The sequence below is a fragment of the Phaseolus vulgaris genome, chromosome 7 (genome assembly GCF_051622355.1).
Source record: "Phaseolus vulgaris cultivar YP4 chromosome 7, ASM5162235v1, whole genome shotgun sequence".
NCBI classification, from domain to species: Eukaryota; Viridiplantae; Streptophyta; class Magnoliopsida; order Fabales; family Fabaceae; genus Phaseolus; species Phaseolus vulgaris.
In genome coordinates, this window is record NC_143504.1 from 58,503,939 (window position 1) to 58,522,697 (window position 18,759).

Consider the following 18,759-nt stretch of genomic DNA (forward strand, 5'->3'; position numbering starts at 1 on the left):
TCTTGTAAGGTTTCTACTTCTGGTTGGATTGTTTGTTTTTCTTGTAGTATAGTAAGGTTTAGGAAAACTGGAAGGAGTGTTGGATCATCTTTAAAGTGTTTTATATGTATTATTTTTTTTCTTGCTGATAAAACAAATCAAGGTTTTTTTTGTTGTGTTTGTGACCTTAACACAAACACAATTGTGATCTACATTTACACGCAATTTCAAGGAATTAACTGTGACCCAATTTAAAGCTTAATGCAGGTGTATGTATAGGTTTTGTGATGATGGAGAGTGGATGGAAGGCTGAGGTTGAGATATCACCAAATTGTCCTAGGTGTGGTTCTTCCAACACCAAGTTCTGCTACTACAATAACTACAGCTTAACTCAACCAAGGTACTTTTGCAAAGGGTGCAGAAGGTACTGGACCAAAGGAGGCTCTCTCCGCAATGTCCCTGTTGGTGGTGGCTGCAGGAAAAACAGAAGGGGTAACAAAACCTTGTTGAGACAATCCATTGATGGTTTCACTTTCAAAAGTTCATCATCACCTTGTGGCAATGCCACAGATCATGATAATAAGCCTGTTGGGCATTCTTATGATCCTAGAATAAGGACTTCTGCAGCTTCTAGCTCCTCCCCAGTGGTGAGTGATGCACCAAATATTGATCTTGCACTAGTGTATGCAAGTTTCCTCAACCAAAAGCCCTGTTCTGAATCTGGGATTGAGAGCAATAATCCAGATCAAGTTCAAACAGCTTTTGATCCTTCTCTAGAGAATAATTCAAGGCTATTGAACACAGATGTTTCTGGTCCAAGTACTTTGCCTGAAGAAATTGGTGTTACTGGGTGCTTGGATCTTCCTGAACAACCATCCACACATTCTAATAATAGCCAAATGTGCTATGGTGAGTTGAACACTATGCAGAGTATTCAAAAAGATGGAATTGAGCAGTGTAGTAGTGATGGTGGTGGTATGAACTTTGAGCTGCCACCATTACCGGGTGAAGTGGAAGCCTCACATGAGCATCATATGATGTGGTCAAATTCTGAGATGATGATAAATCATGATGCAGACTTGTTAATAGGTAATTGGAGCCCCTTTGATTTGCCTTGAGATATGCTTGGTTTTTCTAAGAAAAATTATTCTGTTCATTTTGCATTTCTTGCTTGTTATGTTTAGATGAATTGTTACTACTAAATAATAAATTTGTAAATGTAAACACAAATTAAGTCTCTTTTTTAGTTTTTTAGTCTTTAGTAACACTATACATACTAAATTTATATACTGATAAACTCTCTTTTCTCTTTGACGATCACATCAAATGTTACACCATGGTGTCATAGTTGGTAGAAGACTCAAGAACATTCCCAGCTCTAATCCTTATGATTATTCAAATTTTTTGTTTTGAATTTCAAATTTTGATGTATAAATATCATGGAATCACTACTTGGTTGTCGATCTTTACTAGAAAACATGGTTTGAATTGAATCACCAACTTTGACTGTATAAGAGTCAGCACTAGGGCATATATTACTTATTAATGCAGTTCACAATTAACTCCAAATCAATGGAATAAGTGATTGACGTGACATGTTGATGATGAGCTTTTTTTATTGTTTGGCTTTTGAAAGAAAAAACATGCTTAGTTAAAAATACAAGTTTTGTTTAAAATTATATTTTTAATTTTGTAAGTAAGATGATTAGAAATTTGTATAAAAGTTTCGACATGATTTATGAAATATTTTTTTTAATTAATTAATTCTTTACTTGATAAAAAAAATATTAAACATGAACCACTCATTCCTTATAATTTGGTCAGAAAATTATGTTCATAAATACTTTTTCTTCCATTTATGTGTGTGTATAATTTGACTTTCCACATGAAGATAAATGGCGAATTGGAGATTTATGTGGTGAGATAAGATGGTTCATTGGGAAATTCATGAAGCACACACTTAACCACTATGTTTTGTCTTTTATTTTTGTTAGAGAAGAAATATTCAAAGTTTGAATATTTCCAAAATAGGGTCTCAAACTGTGTGCAAATCACATGATCCCAGAAAAGCCCATGATCCAATAAAGTGGACCCCACAGTCGACATCGATGACATAAAAATAATGTATTAATTTATTTACACGATTCATAAAATCCCTTCTTCCATGGATTTACGTATTAATTTACATAAAATGATTTTATACGAACATTTTTTATTTCCAAAAAGTAATTTATATTAAAAGTATGAATATTCATTTTACATGATGTTGGATAAATTTATGGTGAGAATCATTGATTTGGAATATGTTGTTATATTAATCTGCATTATTTTGTTTATAGTCATTCTATTGTTTAGTTTTTTTAGACAAAGAATTAACTAAATAAACATAAAGTATTTAAGAAGTGTTTAAACTCTTATATCAAGATCTCCAACTTATACCTACAAAATCAAATGATAAGCTATTTGTATACATATTATAATGTATCCTACCATTATTAAAACAGCAGCACCAAAAAAACTGATAGGTTATTTGTTTACATACAATTTAAGAAATACAATACAAAACCCCACCTTATATAAAAAAAAAAAAAAATTGAAATTACACACCCCTATTTCAAACATCTAAAAAAAACAACCTGTTATGTTTTAAGGGTAAAATTCAAAAAAAATCAAGACAACATATTAAATCTACACAAGACATAAGCAAAAGGGAAAATACAAATGTAACATTCAAAAAATAAACTATCACTAGAAATAATGAGTTTATTAAGGGACTCTTTAAAAAAAAATTCACAAGCACATACTCACACAAACATAGAAGAACCCCTTCACATATTATCTTTTTCATCTTGCACTCTCACCAACAATAAGTCGTCGCCTCTCCTTAAGTCTATTTTAGATAACAAAAGGACGTCTCTTCAAACCTACAAAACAACTGTTTTTTTTCATAAAACAAATGATTAACTATTCAAAACCAATAAAATTGAACGACTACTTCCTAACATATTTCATATTTCTTAACATGTTCCTTATTATATGCATTCTCCTATAAAAAAAAATTATCAAATGTTGATATAATAAGACAAATAACTAACTTGCATAGTATTGAGAAGATCCACTACAAAAAGAAGTTTGGAAACAAACATGAATTGTAACATTAAAAGAAAGCGATGGCCAAAAATAAAAGGAGACAAAGATCAACATTAATAACCATTACCTATGAATTACTCTGTAATGATCATTACACATGAATTATTTCATAGATATAATACATGCAATCATTACATATAGATTATTTCATACGTCATACACTTAATTATTACATACAAATGATTTTATGTGCAATTTTTTATAAATTATTATTGTTATTATTAATAATAATATTAATATTATTATTAATATTAACATTATTACTATTATCAATAGTAATATTATTATTTATTATTATTAATATTTATATTCATATTAATATTAATATTATTTGTTATTATTAACAATATTAGTAATAATAGTGTTATATTATTATTAATATTATTGTTATTAATAATAATAATAGTGTTAAGAATAATAAAAATATATATAATAGTAATATTATTATTATTATTATTATTATTATCAATAATAATAATAGTCATAATTATAATAATAATAATAATAAAAATAATAATCATCATAATTTGAAATAAAGCTTATGTAGTGTAATATATATGTTCTATGTTTAGGAAAAGTGGAAGGAGTGTTGGTGTACCACAATTCCTATTTGGTTTCGCTAAGCACCTTAGGATTCTTTCACAACCTAATATTCTTGCATAGAATGAGTGTTCAAGACACTTTTCTACTACCTCCAACATACAAATAATGTTAACTTAATATTTAGATGAGGAATTAATCAAAATCTACAACGTTGAGGAATTTACGGTGTAACTTTAGATGAGGTGTATTTTGAAGAAGAATTAGTCAATTAACGAAGAGCTTTGTGTGATCAACTTTAGATTTAGAGTCTCTGAGAATGAACTCATTCCATCAGGTTGCATAGGTAAAGAATTTTCTAAACTTCAAAGTACTTGTCTCAAGTGAAAATTCAAAGTATATGCATGCTGAACTAGTCTCAAGTGAATATCTAAACTTATAATCATTCCTAGTATAGTGACACTTTCCCTTTATAATTACAACAAAGGAATCTTTATAACTACTTGTTTGCTTGGTGCTTAAATTATAACCTATTTATATATCACTTGCACACTTACATATGTGTGTTTTGTAAGGTCAAATTCAACAAATACAAATCTACAATATATATAATGATTTTTTTAGCAGAAAAAAATTAAAATATTAAGGAATGTTTCAATTCTAATAAAAAAATAAGTGGATAATGATAATAAAAATAAAACGTAAGAAAGCATGTATATGGCTTGAATGAATATGGCTTGAATAGGTTCTTTGTGATTAAAGGAAATGAGAAGACTAATTCATAAAGTTTAAACCCTATTGAGAAATCCCCCAATTAAAGAAAGCAATAGAAGTTGTCTAAGCATTTTACTTTGTTCTTAATTTCCTAGTTGGAGCCATAAAGTTGGACCTGTCCTCCATTGGAGGCCATTATCATAATAGTAAAATTTTGTTTCCTAATAAAAGAAACATAATATATTAAAATATATGTGCCCTCTATATAACGATTTCATCATCTTCAACTTCAACTATCCATGCCTTCACAGATTTTTACACTTTTCATTTTCCCTTCTAGGCTGCACTTTTCCCCCATTCCTATTCACAAAATGGAAAAATTTAGGGTAAGATTTCACTTCAAATTAAGATTTCATTGTGTTGAGTGTTCTTTTGGACTGCAGGTATGGAAATTGTATTAGGTTTCCCTAAGAGTTAAAATATCTCTAAAATATTTCTTTTTAATTTTATTATTTTTTTACTAAAAAAAACTATATTAAAGAATTAAGGTGTATTTATAGGTTTTTTAATCAATAAAAAATAAAATGAGTATTTATGAGATATTTTAATTTTATAAAAAATATTCAAAATATTATTAATCTATATCTAAATGGTCATTACATAAAAGACTGTACAAGACCAATACCACCTAGCTCATCTTATAATTAGAGTGATAGCCAAATACACAATTGCAGCATTTTCTATCTTGAAGTGTTGTCCTAGAAGGGGTGTTAACAATTCAAAATTATAACAAATCAATTTTTTTATTAATAATAAATTAAATAAAAAAGACACTTCAGCTTTTATAAAAAAACTTACATAATTACAATCTATTCAAAGTTAACTAAAACTATTTGAGTTCCTCTCCAAAGTTAAATATCCTAGATTATATGTGATATTGTTAATTATATTTTTTTTATCAGCAAAAACCAATAAAATTAAATAGACTAATTTTAGGAGTGGTTCAACCCTTACAAAAAGTAAGAAAGTTGAAAGAGTATTTTTTCGTATACACATCAAAACCAAATCGTCAATCATGTATAGATAGGTGATAGACATCACTTAATTAATTGCGTATAATCAAAAGATCTAGATCGAATACATGGACATTTTTCATTATATATATATATATATTTATTTATTTATTGCAAATTGTAAAAACTAAGCAGCTGAGCACAATTTGAAATGTATATGAGAAGTGTAGGATTATGAATATGATGTAATAGACATAGATTCATGACTGTTTTTGTTGGTGATTTTAGCAGCATTAAGTTTACGTGTGTGGGGATAGTAACTTGAATATGTGAGGAGTTTTAAAAGAAACGCTCTTCTCTTTTTATATGTAAATAATTAACCTTTGTATATGGGTTGGTAGCTCCAAATACTCAGATTTTATATATTTTTTCTTGTTGACCACAAAGCAACAATTTTTTTTTATCTAAACTTACGTTCATTTCCATTTCAAAACACTTGGAAATATGATAATATATATGTAAAACTTTAAAAAATTAAGTTAGACTTCTCACAAAATTTAAGAATAGTTATTTTATGAAATAAGTTACATAAGGTATTAACTTATGGAACAGTCAACTAGTATGTCGCATCATTCGAATAATTTTTTTTGGCTCTCTAGCTTTTATTAATGTTATCAAATAATGGTCACTTGTAGTTGGAATAATTTCAGTTTCTTCTAATTACAGATGTTACCTTCTTTTTACTTTTCTTTTTTCCTGAATTTGAATCTTCCGAATTCATGATACTGATTTTTTTGAGGAAACCTTGTATAGTCATCAATTAAAAAACAATAATCATAGTTGAAAAATGGTTAGTGTGTTTAATGGGTACTTTAGTTCAATGGTAAATAATTTATTTATCTTTTAAGTAAGATCTAAGTTAGATCCTCTTGAATGAAATAAAAATATAAGTGTGAGAATTATAAATGAGTTTATTACGAAGTAAACTTTAAACCTAACTCAACTTCATAAAATCGGCACTAATCTCTAGACGATGTGGGATCTCCAACACATCCCTCACGCGCAAGACTGTCAACTCGTGCGTGAGACTATATGTTATGGGTAGTCTGATAGCAGCCCGATAGCGGGTGACCAGATAAGCCCAACAAATACTCGCTAGAATAAACTCGAAATGGCTTTGATACCATATTACGAAGTGGACTTTAAGTCTAACTCAACCCCATAAAACTGACTCTAATCTCTAGTCGATGTGGGATCTCCAACAGAGTTTACTTAAAAAAAATGTATGAGTTTTTTTATGAATGAAAAATAAATAAAATTAAATGGATAGTTTTTAGGATGTCGAAATCATTATACAAATAATTAGGGTAGGACTAACTTGTCCTTATCCTAATGTAAAATAAACACAAACAGAGTTATTGTACTTATTAGGGTCAATTACAGTATCTATTATTAGGGTCAATCACCGTATCTAATCATCGTATCTATCTGTTTTGAAGAAAAAATAATATATTGTTTTTGGCTTCAACTCGTGGGATTATATTAACGATACCGAACCTATATACATTATAAATAAATATAATTTACATTTTAATATAAAAAAACATTTTGTTCTTTAACCAAGACTTTCTCATTCAAATAATTGTGATTGGTTCTAAAAGTAGTTGCATCTAAACGTGGAAAAAAATAACGGAAATATAGTAATGGTGTGCTTATTTTTTCGTTGAATCACGTTGATGATCTGTAATGGATTCGCATCCATCGCATTAGAAAGAAGTCGCAAATCACATTAAATCAAAAGTAAACTTTTATTTTTTATTCATTAAAAGGTATAATGGTATCCTTTATCATGATTATCAATTCATTATTCAAATAAGAACCTTTTTATTTATTTTTAATCAATAAGACTTTTTAGTTTATATAGATTTAGACTAAAACCATCTTCTTGTTTATAAACTCTATTCGATCTTTTATCCAAAATAATACTTTTCTCGTTCTTATTCATTACATTTAATTATATTATAATTTATCATGATTATTAAATCAGTTGATAATTATAAGTTCAATTTAAATTCACATTTTTTTAAAAAACTACCTTGATTATTAGCATTCATCCCTCTTCTAATTTATTACTTATACAAGATTTATCTTTTAATTATATATATTCTACTATAAAGATAATACAATTAATACTAGAAACATTACAATAAAGTCTTATAAAAAATCAATAAGATTTCTAATTTGTGTTCATTAAAACATTTAGAAAATATTTATTTTCAATGCAAATTCCACTAAATTATATTACTATTCCACTGTAATTACCTTTTAAAAATCAAAATCATTAGTATTCTACTGTTTATAAAAGTATACATATTTGAGAAAAAAAATTGGAAATACCATTTTAGGATTTTAATAAGTTTTGGAAAACATATTTAGTTTTCTTAGATTTGAAGAAAGTGGATTTCCTTTTGATTAGGTTTATGTGAGATTTGTTTTTGGGTGGGGAAATTTGTTTGTATTGTATTTTGATTTCTTTTTATTAAAGGTTCACTATAAGAACCCTTTTAAGATAAATGTTGAACTATTTTATTGTGGTTTACCATTCTTTTGAGCAGGTTGATTTTTACTATTTTTTTTTTTTATAATCCTTCAAGCGTCTGTATAAGAATTAATACATGTCTCATTTTATTTATTTTATTTATTATTTGTGAATAAAAATAATAATTTTAAAACAGCATAAAATGTTAAAACAACCAAGGAAGATAAACGGACGGAAAAGAAGATGAGAAATATGAGTAGGATGAAATAATGAGTCTGTGACTAAAGGCAATTCAAATAAATTCAAATTTCTTCAGGGCAACATTTGACGCCCACACCTATCCTTTGTTTCCAAACAAATCTGTACACGAAAAACAACACCAAACTCAAGAAACAAGAATGGACCGAAGCAGGGAAATGGAAAACTCAAAACTGTGATTTAATTTCAGTTTACTTTCCCAGAAAGGATCAGTTTTTGATCGAGTTTTGGAATGTGAAAAAATAGAAATAGCTCGAAGGGGTTTGTATTTGTAGTGGATAAATAATCATGAACACTAGTTTTCATTTCATCTGATAACAACTTCGATGCGTGACTTGTTCTGACCTGAAACTTGGAATTTGTTTCTTTCAAGAAGTGATTGGGAACGAAGCAAGCAAGTGACCAGGTATGCAAGGCGAGTTCTTCCACGCTTTGGCGTGCAGTTTCAGAATCTCCCTGGCTTTTTCCTTCGCCTTGTTCCCACTATCCACCTGCAGCACCAAGCAGAGCTTCGCAACCACCCCCAGCTGCACCATCTCCTGCACCACGCTCGGCGTCGCCGAGAATCTACACACGGCCAACAGAATCTTCGCCGCCCTGTCGTTCGCCGTCGTCGACACCCTCAAAATCTTCTTCGCCACGATCGCCACCCCCGCCGCGTGCGCCAGCAACTCCGCCCGCCCGTCCGCGCTCTGACACAGAATCTCCAGCAACACAAGCATCATCTCGCAGGGCTTCCTTTCCCTGCATTCCAGAAGAAGCTCCACGATGACCGGCACCGCCCCGGCCTCCACCGCTTTCACCCTGTTCCTCGCCCACGGACACACCTGAATCAGTGTCTGAAGCGTGGCCTTGGAAGCCTTCTGCGAAATCTGATCCTTAAGGACCTGAACCAGTTCGATGAACAGTTCCGGTTTTAGGTTAATCAACTGCACCGGATCCGCCACTTCCGACAACGACTTCAGCAGAAAAACAGCGTAAGCGCGTGACTCGTAGATTCCTTTCTGCATAACCTTGGTTAACGAGTGTGTAAACTCGGGGTGACTCAGCAGAGTCTTCAAACCCGGTTCGGATAACTGAATGTTGTGTAATAAGCTCAATGCTTCATCTGCAACGCTTGCTTTCAACTCCAGCTCCACGTCATCGTCTAAACATGAGTTTATCGTGTTGGTTATAACCGAAGCTAGGAATTTAACCGCGCCTGCGGATTCGATGGAGCGTTTGTTGGTTTGGGACTCGGAAGCGATGGATTTGAGGGTTCGGAGGCACTGGAGCTGGAGGTTCGGGGAGCCGGAAGCGTCTTTGAGGAGGTTTTGGATGATGGTTTTGTCGACCGGGGGCTTTGGCGTTGGGATTCGTTGGATGCCGTGGGAGGCGTTGACGGTGCACCAGGCCTGGATGAGACGGCGGAGGGTGTGGTTGGGAGTGAGGTCTGGGAGGAGGGGCTGCTTGGTGACGGGACACGTGGCGTTGTTTGAGGCGAAGAGCCATTTCTCGATGCTGTGGCGGTCGTAGGTGATTCCGGTGGAGACTGTTACGGGGTCCTTCATGAGTTCGAGGGAAATAGGGCAGAGGAAGAAGGGAGGCACGTCGATTTCGTCCATTTCCAATTGAATGAATGCTTTTGATTTGGGAAAAGAAGCGTTTGAGTGTTGTTGAAGATGAGAGAGAGGAGGTGGTGGGTGTTTTATAGCGTTCAAATTTGGAAAGTCAAACACGGAGAAACGTGCCAGCTTCTGACTTTTCAAATAACTCCTTAACTGTTACACCAACGTCAACTTGAACAACCTAAGACTAGGTTCATTTCGGACACAACTTGCAACCAACCCTTAACCCTTCACCTCCCCTGCCAATGCATTTAAGACTATTGCAACCGTTTTATTGCCGCTTTTTGCGTTATTTCACTTAATATTTTTTAAAAAATACTTCTATTTCTTTATTTATTATTATTATTATACATATATATGTCAATAATCAAATTCGTTTTAAAATTAACTATAAGAAAATGTAATAAAAATTAATTAATTCCTGTATTAACTAAATTAGATATTAATTTAGAGACTACAAAATTTTTATATTTAAAGTAGTTTCTATTATTAATAAAAATGTATAAAATAGTTTTAAAATTGATATCTAAATTAGTTATTTAGGTTTTAGTTATTAATACACTAGATTCTAAATTAGTATCTAAAAGATTAATAGAATATTAATTTATAATATATAGTAAGTAGTTAAAACCTTGGTAGTTAAGGATTAGATACTGGTTTAAAAATTATTTTATAAATTTTTATTAATAATAAAAATTAATCTAGATATCAATAATTTTTTTAATTTATAAAATAATTTTTAATTTACTTAAATATTAACTAATTATTTTAGTATTTAAATTAGTTTTTATTTAATTATTTTTTGTAGTTATATTTTTTTAATCTTAAACATTAAGGTGTTTTCTTATAAAGGATTGAATGAGCTTGGCAAGATTAATTTGTATTTTTCTTTGTATTAATGGATGTATTATTCCTTTTTTGTTAAAATGTATTTCTTTTGTGTGTTGAGATTTATATTTTTTTTATATAGTGAGATGTGTGCCTCTCTTTTATGTGTTGAAATAATTATTTCATGAACTATAAACTCGTACGTAAGGTATTTCAATTATAATGATCACTTTAAATGAGATATAGATGAAGTAATTATGGATATCTAATTAATGAGCAGTTCATACTTTGAAATATTCATCGTTTATGTTTGGTCTAAGAGTATTAGAGTTTTAAGCCCGAGGATTCAGTCTGTTTTTCTATCACTCCTCGTGAATTAATATTATTTATCAAATATTTGATAATTTTTTATTAAAATATTATGAACAAGTAAAAGTATTTTCAAAAACTGAGAGAAAAAAAATGCTTTCAATATACCTTTCTTTAAGAGCGGTTCTAACGGTTACTTGTTTTAATTATTCTGAATTAGTAGTTGAATGCTTTATTAGACTTCTTCGTAACCAATCTTACTTGTAAGGATTTTTTTTCTTATAACTATTGGTACATTTAAAAAGATAAGATTTGCGTCTGAAAACCCTTATCTATTTATGAACCCTAAATTGAAAATATAATTAGGAAAATATGGGAATTGAATGAAATTAATAGGTGATGCAGAGAGAAAATTGTAATTAGAGTTTATTGTAGCATTTATGATTTACAGCTTTGGCTTTCTTTGGTCGGTTCCTCTTTAGCTACAACTCATGCAGGCTTGTTCAATAGTAATAGTCTTAGAAGGTTAGGATTTGACTTTTGGCTTTTCGCCTACTGCATTAAAATATTCAAATATTAAATATTAAAATATAGGAACAAAGAAACATTAGTGGGATCATATGATCCACCTTCTACAAACTCAACTTCACTCTGCAGGATTCGTTCATACAGTTACAGTTGTCATAGTTCCTTCAGCTAAGAACGTCTTGATTTTCCTTTTATTTCCCTCTTATATAAGTAATTAAAATACCAATTTTATTTAATGATTTTTATTTTACAAATACTACAAAATATCATTAAATTAAAATCTATTTTAAATATAAAAAATAATTAATTATTATATGTAATAAATTATATATCATCTTAAAAATTAAACGTAATTTTTATTATTAATAAAATTTATAAATAAAAAAAAAAAATTGTATGGTACTAGTTCAAATTAAATCTTAGATTTAAATAAAAAATAAATACCTAAAAAAATTATCTTCTTATTCTGATTTGTGTTTGTATCATATATATGTATGAAATCTTACTAAGGTCCATTGCTGGCAGAAATCCTATATAAGGTTAACTTGTTTCAGATTATTTAGCCTAAATGTGTGGATTGGATTGTTGCAGATTAGGTCAGACACTGATTTTCCATTTATGATATACAGTAAAGTTTATGGATATGTGTAGTATATAACTTGCAATATTGTGGAACTTGTGATACTTTCTCTGGAAGTGTTTATAAAAAAATTATTAAGTAAAAATTAAATTTAAAAATAAAAAATAATTAATTATTATATTACTTAAATTATAAATTATTTTATAGATAAAAAATTATAATTTTTAGATTAATTTTTATTATTGTTAAATAGTTTTTAAATTGGTATCTAATTAGCTATCAAAAATTTTGTTATCAAATTTTTTATAGCAAAAATCTTTATAATTAATTAGATACTAATTTAAAAATTATTAACAATAATAAAAATTAATTTTAAAAAAAAATATAAAATAATTTTTAATTTAATAATTATTTTTAATTTTTAAAATTAATTTATATTTAATGATTTTTTTAATGTGTATTATCGTGCACTATCGTTTAAATTGAAGCCATTTGTGAAATCCATATGAATACAGTAGATGTATATGGTTCTATAGGTTTAGCATATGCTAGGGGCTGAATCTGAGGACAACTAAGTCACTATTTTACAGGTTTCCACTGCTTTAACTGTGAGAGGTTTAAGAGCTTTTTCTATGAAATATATGCTGTTTTCATGGGATCTCAAAGACTCTTTCCGATATTTTTTTTAACTTATCCAACTTTTTGGTTACACATATACAATGATGAGTAAAAGGTGTATCTATTAAGGTTTTTTATTTTTCAAGAATATTAGAGGAATAAAATTTAAGATAAGTCTTGTTTATAAATATTAAAATATCTTTAAAATATCTTTTATTTATTTTTTATTGATAAAAAAATTACTAAATTTATCTTTTTATATAGATTAAAACACTTTTATTATTTCATTATTGTCGATAAAAAATAATATTAAAAATATTCATAATAATAATTATAATATTAATATTATTAAAATATTTTAATGTACTAATAACAATATTAATAATATCAATAAAATTATTATTATAATTATTTTAATATTATTAGTAATTTTACATTATCCACAGTCCTTATACTTCTTTTGTTGTAATTGTGTTGGTATCCTAATATTATATGATAAGATTATCATATAAACCTATTTCCTCCCTCTCAAAATCTCCCTTTTTTTTTCTTCTTCTTGTATCTCTCTCTTTTGCACGTCCGAGATTGAACTATTTGCTTTTGTTAATAATCATAACTACCATTAGACTTAGATATTGTTAGTTGACACCTTGCATTTAATAAAAAAATACGTGTATAAATATAAGAAAAAATAGAATTGATTTTATCTATAGCTATGATATCAACAAATATACTTTTTTAACATATATCTATTTAAAAATATAATACATTAGTTTACCTACTTAATTGGTTCATGGTTGTGAATGTGGAATCTCGTCCACAGAAATTCAAGAGAGACTACTCTCATTATATCTAATTAAATTTAAAATAATTGTAAAAGAGAAAAAAAAAATCTTTACAATAAAGAAAGGATCATGCACTACAAGAAAAAGACATAACTTAATCATCTCTTCTTAATTGTTGGAACAGGAGAGTGATACAAGTTGAGAGAAAAAGAAATGCTAGAAGGAATTATGGTGAAAATAAATGAAACACATATTAATATAATTAAGTAGTTTTGTAGATGATAGTCATTTGTAAAGCTGGTGTATAAAATATTGTGGTCCTTAAATGCTTCAAAATAGTATCCGGTTTAAAAAATTAATTTTAACAAATCAGAGAGTTATTTGTTCAGGAATTCGGGTTAATACTTTTTCAGAAATTTTTATTGTAAAAATAATCATAGAAATAATGATTTTTTTGATAAGAATGGTAGATAGAATAAAGAAAACACCTCTCAAAATAGAAAGCCGAACATATTTTTTTTATTAGTAAAATTACTTATTTATATTCAAAATATCTACATCAGTTCGGAAACAAATTGTCAGAATCCAAAGAGACCTTTTATGCGGATAGGGATACGAAAGGAGGAAAATTACATGAGTAAACTTGAAAACAATATGTAAATGTAAATACGAAGGAGTTTAGGTATTTTAAAGACCTTAGAATGTTCAACATAGCCTTATTAGCAAAATGGTCTTAGAGATTGGGTAGGGATGACAAGGAACTCTAGATCGATAAATCGATATAATTATATCTAAATATGGGTATTGGAGAGAAATGTTTGAGAGTAAGATAAGTAAACATGGATCTTTATGGTGGAAAGACATTAAGAAAATATTTAATTCCCAAAATGAGATATCCTAGTTGAAGGACAATATTCTTGAAAAATAGAAAAAGGAAATAAGATATGTTTTTGGAAAAATATTTGGGTAAGACACGTAGTCTTGTGTAGGATTTTTTGTTGACTAGGTCCAATATAAAAATTGTTGGTTTATAATTGTCTGGATAAATTTTTGGTGTTGATTATAAATACTTGTTAATTTTGATTTAGGATTGGACTTAGATAGTTAGATAGGATTAGATAGGATTGTTGATGATCTTCTATCTATTTTATGTCAAAAGGTAGAGGGAATTTTAAAAGAGCTTGAGATTTTTGTTGAGTTTATATGGTTGAAATACCTATCGAGTGTTTCATATTTATTTATTTATTATTTACAAATGTTTGAGGTTATGGTAAGATTTTTATTGTTTTTTTTAAGATTATATTAATATCATAAACTCATAGTGTATAAGCTTTAAACATTCCTAAAATATTTGACATTTATTTATTATTTTTTAATAAAAAAATCAACCATAATATACCTTCATCTAGTAAAACTTAGCTCCTCACGTTAAAGTAGTGTCATAATCCAACTAAAATTACATATATACATATATTAATTTCATAAATTATGATCATATTCATATTTTTTTATCAAATAAGAATAAAATAAATTACTTAAAATATTTAAAAAAAGATTATAATCAGTATACTATAAGTTTAAAACAAAATAGAACACAATTACACCAAGCTTACAAAGACCAGAATTACTGCATACCAAAACAGCCATACATATGTTCATACTTTTATGGATACATATGCTTATCTTGTTCCATCATATTTTAAAAACAAACACCACATTATAAAACTATATACATTATAACAAACAGCACAATTGGAATCAAGCACGCAAAATCAGACTTTAGTTCTTATTACTTTAATAATCAAGCAATGCATCTAGTGTTGATGTTTCACTTTAAAATTATGATAATCTTATGCTTATAATATTTTTTTAAAAAAATAAGGGAAGAGATAACATTGCACGTCTTACTGAAAAACACTACTACATTACGTGTTATAACTTATCAAACTCTTTTAATATGACTAAATAGAATTAATCAAACCCTAAGCACATACAAGCTGTAACAAATAACAGGCCGAACTGGCCAACAAGAGTTTGAAAATTCTGATACATCTTATATAAAAAAATGTCAATATCAATTCTGAATTAATTTTAAAAGATATAAATTAACAATATTTTAAAAGATATATTAAGTATTCCTCCTTAAAATAAATATTATCTTCAAATGTTTTTTTTTAACTTGATATTTTCCTTCTAATCTCTTTTCTCCGCTTATTTTAGACACGTACACAACCAAAAGAAAATTGAATAATGGATTATTAGTTTATACAACTTTTATATTTTTAGAGATTTTACGATATTATAATTAAAATTTACTTTTTAATATAATATTAAAATATTTAAAATATGTCATATCTCGATAGGTAATTGAATCTATTTGAATATTGTTGAATTATTTATAAATATACAATCACACAATTATCAAGTATTATAAATACATAGTGACACATAATGATAACATCAAGAGAGAGTGTATTAAAAAATTTACATCAATTAAAAGTTAAAATATTTTATAATATATTAAACTTAAAATTAATTTATTAATACTGGACGCAAAGAAAAGGAGGTGGAGAAAAAGTGATAATGATGGTGACGGTGATGGAAGTAACGAATGTCGGCGATGAAAATGGTGAAATGTATCACGTGTTGGTGACATGTGTGGTTAAAAAGAGAAGAGTGACATGTGAAAGCCGCCACCAAAAGTCTAAACCCTATAGAAGCGCCAAACCATCATATCATAGTAATTGTTTCCAACGCAACTTTTTTACATCAACACTATTTCTCTATTTTTTTTTCAATCATGTCAAAGCTGCCAAAAAAATTACAATTTTAAGAGATAATTATTATAATAGTTATTATTATTCTATTATGACAATAATAGAGAATATTATTATAATAAATTATTATAATTATAATATTATATATTTTTATAACAATAATTGTAACAATAAAAAATCATTATCATAATCTTATAATAACTATAATTCCTTATGCGTGATTTATACGCGTCAAAGCTTGACAGGGTGTTATATATATGGTTTCAAAATAATTACATTTGTTTATCGCTAAAAGCTTGTCGATTTCTATATTTTATTTCATCTTGAATTTTTTATTGTTAATTTTAGTAAATTAACTATAAGCAGTAATGAAGAAAAATAAAAAGAAAATAATAGCTAGCATTTCTTGAAATAATTTACGAAAATAATTTTTTTTTATAAGAGTTAAAGTATTCTTTAAATACTTTATTTTATTCATTTTATTTTGAAAAAATAAAACAGCATATTTAATTTAAGATTTTTTTATATATTTATTTTATTATCTAATTAAAAAATAATTATTTTGATTTTAAAAGTTTGCAAAGGAAATAATATTTTACCTTTTAATATTTTTTTTATAATTAATTCTAAAAAAAATTTATTAAAATAATAAGGTGTGTGATGTTAAGTAGCTAGCAAATGGGAGATTTTATAAAAATAATAAGGGTGAAACAATTATAGCTCAGTCTTTATTTCATGTATTACTAAAGAAAATAGTATAAGATGGTATTATCAGTTTATTTATTAAATGAAATAGGTCATAAATGAGTTGGAATTATAAAGTAAACCCTTTACAATATATAGTATGTTTTATGTTATGGTTAATATTCCACAATTTAACTAACATTTAATATTATATAAAGAATATGAATATATGGTGTGCAATTCTAGGCTTTGTGAATACAACTTGTTGACCCACAAATTGTTTTAACAGGTCAACTGTCTCAACAAAATGTCAGCATTAACATTAAATTGATCACGTGTCAAATTGAAGTTTTGATTTGGTAACATAAATGGGTTTTATTTTGGTTGACTTGCTTTAAAAGTTGACGCACCAAACTGAATGAGTTACATGATTATATACAACCAATATAGAAGGCTAGTTACACTTAATAAGGACAGGTGCTCTCCGTTGGGTCACGAAGGAAAAATATGGAGCAATGTTCTTGTGTGAGGGTTGGGGTATGAAGAATTACGGAAAGGATTCGTTTTCTTAACGATCGGTCGAATTGTTATTCAACTTCTTCTCTAGTTTATTTCTTACATTCTCTTCTTAATTTTGGCTCTCAATCTTCTAACGACGTTCAAGTCAGCAAAAGAAATTCAACATTCGGTTGTCAGAATACTGCAGATAATGACATACCTATTTTTTGGAATATAGAATATTTATATTACCTGTAGTGGTCTTTCTTTATTGGGTTAGGTTAAAGAGTTGGATCGTGTTCATGACTGAATTACCTAACTCCTAATCACGGATTAACTTTGCTGACCTTGCTGAAATAATATTTTACTTTAATAATTAAAAAAATATTTATAAAAAAAACACATTATAGATTATAGAACGGGAAAGGTATTCCTAGATTTGAAAATACCATATAAATTTTGTAATACGGAAATACCTCCCACATTCTATAATTCATAATGTATGTTCTTAAAGGAGTTCATTGTGAATTATAAAATTTGAAAGATATATCTTTTGAATTTTATATTTCAGAATTTTTGTGAATAATTTCTAAATATAAAAGACATTTTTGATATTTTAAAAAGTAAGAGGTGCAATAAGAAATAAGGTGCAGGAAGAAACAACCCAATTTACATTCTAGAAAAGTAGATATCGAAGAAATTATCGTGTTACAAAAATAAAAATTTCGAATAGAATTAAAAAATCAAAAAAGTACGGAAAATTCGTTAAAAAAAGAAGAAGCCATAAACATATTTTAGAAAAAGATTCGTGTTTTCAAATTGAAATTGGGTGGAGTGATATGATGCAGACGTAATTGCCCAATTTATATTGCTGAATGGGGAGCCGTCAAGTTTAACTGGATGAAGATGGCCCAAATTATCGATGGGCCCATAAAATGGAAATGGGCTTTCTCATACTTTTAGCCTGTACGAACAATTCTTGAGGAGATTTGAAATTTTCAATTAGCTAATTGATACTATTTTGTTAGAAAAAAAAAATAGTCTGTGTGAATGATGTATGAAAAACTCTCGGATTTATTATGATTCTCTAATATGAAGGAATATATATATGCATATGTGTATGTAAAAAACTAACTTAAGATAGCAAAATTATGACATAAATTATTAGAACGATTTATCCAACACATCCCCTAATTTAAAAAAGAAATTTTAAGGTTTTAAAAACTATAAAAAAAAATTGACTTATTGATTTAGTAAAATTTAAATGGTAATCAAAATTATGATAATTAAATATACATCTTAGTTTTATGTATAATAAAAAAGATAATTAACTCTGAATTCTTTAAGCAGTA

At 27.9% G+C, this 18,759-nt stretch overlaps 2 protein-coding genes across 2 annotated transcripts; one reads left to right on the plus strand and one right to left on the minus strand.

Annotated features, from left to right (window-relative positions):
• Positions 1 to 224: 224 nt before the first annotated feature.
• LOC137828509 (dof zinc finger protein DOF3.5) lies at positions 225 to 1,138 on the plus strand. Its single transcript, XM_068635114.2, has one exon. The coding sequence runs from the start codon at positions 267 to 269 to the stop codon at positions 1,095 to 1,097; it is 831 nt and encodes a 276-aa protein (XP_068491215.1). The 5' UTR covers positions 225 to 266; the 3' UTR covers positions 1,098 to 1,138.
• A 7,059-nt stretch (positions 1,139 to 8,197) lies between these two features.
• Positions 8,198 to 9,864, minus strand: LOC137830742 (E3 ubiquitin-protein ligase PUB23). The gene has a single exon (XM_068638252.2). The coding sequence runs from the start codon at positions 9,795 to 9,797 to the stop codon at positions 8,562 to 8,564; it is 1,236 nt and encodes a 411-aa protein (XP_068494353.1). The 5' UTR covers positions 9,798 to 9,864; the 3' UTR covers positions 8,198 to 8,561.
• Between the last annotated feature and the right edge of the window lie 8,895 nt (positions 9,865 to 18,759).

Coding starts and splice junctions, on each gene's coding strand:
- LOC137828509 (XM_068635114.2), top strand. CDS start 267: ATGATGGAGAGTGGATGGAAGGCTGAGGTTGAGATATCACCAAATTGT.
- LOC137830742 (XM_068638252.2), bottom strand. CDS start 9,797: ATGGACGAAATCGACGTGCCTCCCTTCTTCCTCTGCCCTATTTCCCTC.